This window comes from Henckelia pumila, chromosome 1, assembly GCF_033568475.1.
Source record: "Henckelia pumila isolate YLH828 chromosome 1, ASM3356847v2, whole genome shotgun sequence".
Classification (NCBI taxonomy): domain Eukaryota; kingdom Viridiplantae; phylum Streptophyta; class Magnoliopsida; order Lamiales; family Gesneriaceae; genus Henckelia; species Henckelia pumila.
In genome coordinates, this window is record NC_133120.1 from 177,636,347 (window position 1) to 177,640,817 (window position 4,471).

Sequence of the window (4,471 nt, forward strand, 5' to 3'; positions counted from 1 at the left end):
TCGTCACATAATTCACAAAATCATTTAACCTCTTTTAACTTATTTTTAAATCATTAAATTTCCTAATTATTCATGCGGGTTTACGTAAACGAATTTTCGGGCGTTATATTATGTATATATATTGATTGGATTTGAAAGCAATCTAAGTTAACAATAAAATTGATTTTTTAGTTGGATCGTATATCAATTAAACTATTTTTAAATAATTCATATTAATAGTTCATGTTCCAAAGTTATCTTCACAAAAAAATTCTATGAGACCGCAATTTATGACATATCTACAATCCAATCTGACACATTAAAAATATTATTTTTTTATGTCAAAAATATTTTCACTTCATACATGGACTTGGTCAACTTGTCTCGCGGATATATTCATGAAACTGTCTTACAAAAATCTTACTCGTTATTTTTACTCTAAAAACATCGTAATCTTATCATTTAAGTATTCTTGATAATAACCCGTGTTTTAAAAATCAACCTAAACATTAGGTTCCGGCCTACTGCACTGAAAAAGTGCTAGTCGGTCAGCCTAGGTGTCCTTGGCGCCTAGGCGCCCTATTCGACTGACTAATCCGTCCAGGCGGCCCTAGGTGCAATGAAAGTGCACAACAGAGAGTATAAAAATATATGATTTAATATTTTCCAAAAAATATATGTAACATGGATTGTAATTCATATACATCCATACATACATTTTCAATTTCAGGATTACACTTATGTAACATAAGAATTAATTGACAATGCTCTAATCGTTAATTAAAATGTATATGAACATGAATTGAAATCAAGAGATATCAATTGCAATACTATGTCATTGTTTAAGTTTATTTAAGGCTTTTAGTTTTGGCTTTTAATTTAAAATTCCAATTAAAAAAAAAACTAAAATGTAATTTTTTTAAAAAACTTTTAAACCTATATATATATTTTAAACTTTTATAGGCCCTAATTAACATCAAACAAAAAAACCTATTTGTTGGTTTGCCCTAACACCAAACTTCATCTTCATCTTTCAATTTTCAATTTTCAATTTTCTATTGCCCTAACTTTCGAAAGAAGGGGGAGAAATGGATTTGTATGGACATATGGGGTGTGTATTTGTTAGAAGCATAATAAAATTGATAATGTAATATTAATGCTACAATTTCTACTTAATCCGATAATCCGCCTAGGCGGCTTAGGTTTTGGTCTGCTGTTCGATTAGCGCCTAGTGAATTTTAGAACCTTGATAATAACCATTGAATACCATACATCTATATATTAATGATTTTCTATTAAGATAGTGTTTCAAAAACATATTGCAAGTGCTTCCAAACTTCTAGCCAATGAAATGTTAATAAAATTGTATGTTGAAGTTGAAAAAAACTTAAATTAAAGTTTTACAAACACAACCTAAATCTTTTCAACTTCTGATACTGGATCTTGATTCTTAAACCAGTAGATAAATGTTAGATGGTAAAGGAGAAAAATTAGATATCCCATTTTATTTTTTTCCATTGCTCATCCTTAGGAGAAAATATTCCCACAATTTTTTTTTTGTTTTTTTTTGTTTTTGGGCATGCTTACGCCTTAGCCTTTGCCTCGGACAACCACAGACACCGTGTTCTTCCACCAATATTTTTGAATTGTCTACTAAAAACCCTTCGATTTAAACATGTCTTTGAGTATCAAGCTATGATTGCATCTAATTACCTATAATTCATATTAGCAAACAAAATTTTCGAGACTGCAAAAATATGAAAAAGGATGAACGTTATCTAAAATTTTGGAGTTTCCACTGCTGACACAAGCTCTGAAGCCACTCAAAAATACATATACATCATAAAAATTCTTTAAAATGTCCCACTAGATGAACCTCCATAAATAGTTCAATCAAATTAAAAACTAAATATTATATACCGTTTAGTATCCAATGCTGTATGGAGGTAAACTGGTAATTAACAATCGAAATAACTACGCCACTGGAGGAAGGCCTTGATATATAGGATCCTCCACTCGTTGAGGGGATCCAAGGATTTAGGCTCCACCAAGTGTGTAACGCTCCTTGTGGAGCATACTCAAAGCCATTTTCAATGCATAATAGAAGAATAGTTTCTTCATACCTATGTTACTTATCTTCTACGTCAGTGTTGGAACATAGGTTGGTAAAAGAGCTTGAAAGCCTCCATGACTTCAAGGTACCACATCGATTCTCTATCCGGAAATTCAGAAAGATCGACTAGTTTGTGAACCTGTGAATTGCACAATACCTATCAAGATCATGCTAAGTGGTACTGCATTTTAACATTCGTGGAGAGATGAAGTTAAAGCACATACTGGAATCAAGTTGGAGTGAAAATGAGATACTTCTGTTGTACAAATCATGATGCTTGAAACACATCATAGTTATCAACAGCTGTCAATACAGAAAGCATCTTTTGCACTAGTCCAACATATATAGAGAATAAGTGATACAGCATGTAGTTCGACAGAATCAAAACTAATGTTGGTTTAAAGCAAAGAACAATGATTGCATTTCTTTAATAATTATTATAATCTAAAGGTGAAAACATTTCCAAAACAAAGCAAGCAAGCGCACTTAATTCCGCTTGTAGGATGAAATAAGTTCAAAGTAATAAAGAATGTTAGTTAAACATTTACAATCCATGAGAAATTTAGTCTTCCAGAACTTTACCAATTTAATCATTGACTGAATGAGTATTTAGTTTGGAAGAAACACACATAAGTACATGAAAGGCTTGATAGTTGAGAGCGAATGGTTTAGAGTTTATGAGTTTGATGGAAGAATCCATCATATGGCTACGAACTTCTGGTGCAATGGACATTGGATGAGCATGAGGACCAGTGTTGGATTCGGAAGCTAGCTATTCCATAGGAATATTTTAGTAATTTAAGCACATTTCTATATTTTGGTGTCAGTACATCATTTTGCACTGGATAAATAGAGATAACTACGATGCAAATGAAAATTTGAGTTTTCTTAAAACTGATTCTTCTATATATATCCGCATCGTCCCAAAAATCTCAATTTCTATTATGATCAAGAGAGTTGAAGTAGCTAGTACTCCAATTTTATTATTACCTTAACCATTGGAAGATCGCCTGCACGAACAACATAGCCTCCAACCACCATTACATACATCCCTACATTCACACACACACAAAACAAATCAGCAACTTATTCGAAAATCAGTGTAAAAAGTAAACAAATGAGTATCTCACCTTTTTCCAAACGACGGCCGCGAAAGTCTCCGGAGAGGGAAAGTTCAACGAAGGCGGTTCCATCGTCGAGGAGGAAAGAGCCGCCGTCAGATTCATCTGTTGAGACGAGAACGCCCTGAAATTATCGATTAGAGAGATGAATATAATGGTAGAATGAATGGTGGGAGGGGAGGGGAGTACCTGTAGCCAAGCACGTTGGAACAGAATACCTCCGAGAGTGAAAGCATTCTGCGTCGTCGTCGGGGCGGCGCTTCGCAGGTGGACGCAGAGTAGCTTTAGTGCTGCCAGACTGTAATCCATTTTTCTCTCTTTCAAATTTCCTAATCGTAATTGTCCTTTTTTTATATAAAACCTGTTCCCAAATTTGTACCCCAAAATAGGCCATATTCTTTTGGAGTTGGAGTCAGACACCCACATTTTTTTTTTTTTTTCCAAAATAGTCCATATTCTTTTGGGCTATAAAAAATGATCCCTAATATTTTATAATTATTTTTAATCTCATCTCTATCATATACTTACATTTTTACCAAGTCATCGAGTGAAACTATTTAAGATTCCAGAATGTGTGTCTAAATAAACTAGTTAATAAATACATATTAATATCAAAAAATATTTTACAAAATCACATCGACTGATACTTATAGATGTTATGACGTAATGAAATCCAACCTCATGTCATCGGTCTCATCCAACACAACACTCTTAAGGCAGATATCACTCGATGCCATAAGAAACCTCTATGCGGTTGGGGAGTTGCTCCTAAAATTTGAGGGTCTTTATCCGAGATTCGAATCCAACATGAGCCCAAAACTTCTATTTCAGAGTAAACCTGAAACCAGACAAAGCGTGTTAGAAGGTGCCGAGAGGATATCTCTGCATAGTCCCCCTGACGCTCACGTAAAGAGATGAGCTAGGCATCCCTTAAAATAAAAGTAATAGTTTGCAAATGAAATGAGTAAACATGGTATTTATAGGGAGAGACGTAGGGGACCACGTGCATGTAACTCACACTCTCTTCATCCGAGGCTCGCCCTCATAAGGCGATTCAAGGTGTGGCCTCGCCTTTGAGTAGAGGCTTAAAGAAAGGGACCTCACCCTTGAGGCAAGGCTAAGGCTGAGGGCTCACCCACCTTGGGTAGGCTCTGCCCTAGCTACTCTTCTCCACCCTTTTCATCTTGAATTCTTTGGCTTATTTAGCACAACTCCAACTACAACATGTCTTTCCTCAACGGAAAAATCCTACGTATGG

The 4,471-nt window shown here is 34.7% G+C and overlaps 1 protein-coding gene across 2 annotated transcripts; it reads right to left on the reverse strand.

The window, feature by feature from the left end:
- Positions 1–1,770: 1,770 nt before the first annotated feature.
- Positions 1,771–3,554, reverse strand: LOC140875785 (uncharacterized). 2 transcript variants are annotated; one of them, XM_073279572.1, is made up of 5 exons: positions 3,403–3,554; positions 3,223–3,337; positions 3,083–3,144; positions 2,317–2,395; positions 1,771–2,231 (listed from the first exon to the last, which is right to left on the reverse strand). In XM_073279572.1, exons 1-5 carry the CDS (start codon positions 3,520–3,522, stop codon positions 2,206–2,208), a joined length of 402 nt encoding a protein of 133 aa, XP_073135673.1. In that variant the 5' UTR covers positions 3,523–3,554; the 3' UTR covers positions 1,771–2,205. The 2 variants fall into 2 exon arrangements, with proteins under 2 accessions (XP_073135673.1, XP_073135672.1); XM_073279571.1 differs by lacking the exon at positions 2,317–2,395.
- Between the last annotated feature and the right edge of the window lie 917 nt (positions 3,555–4,471).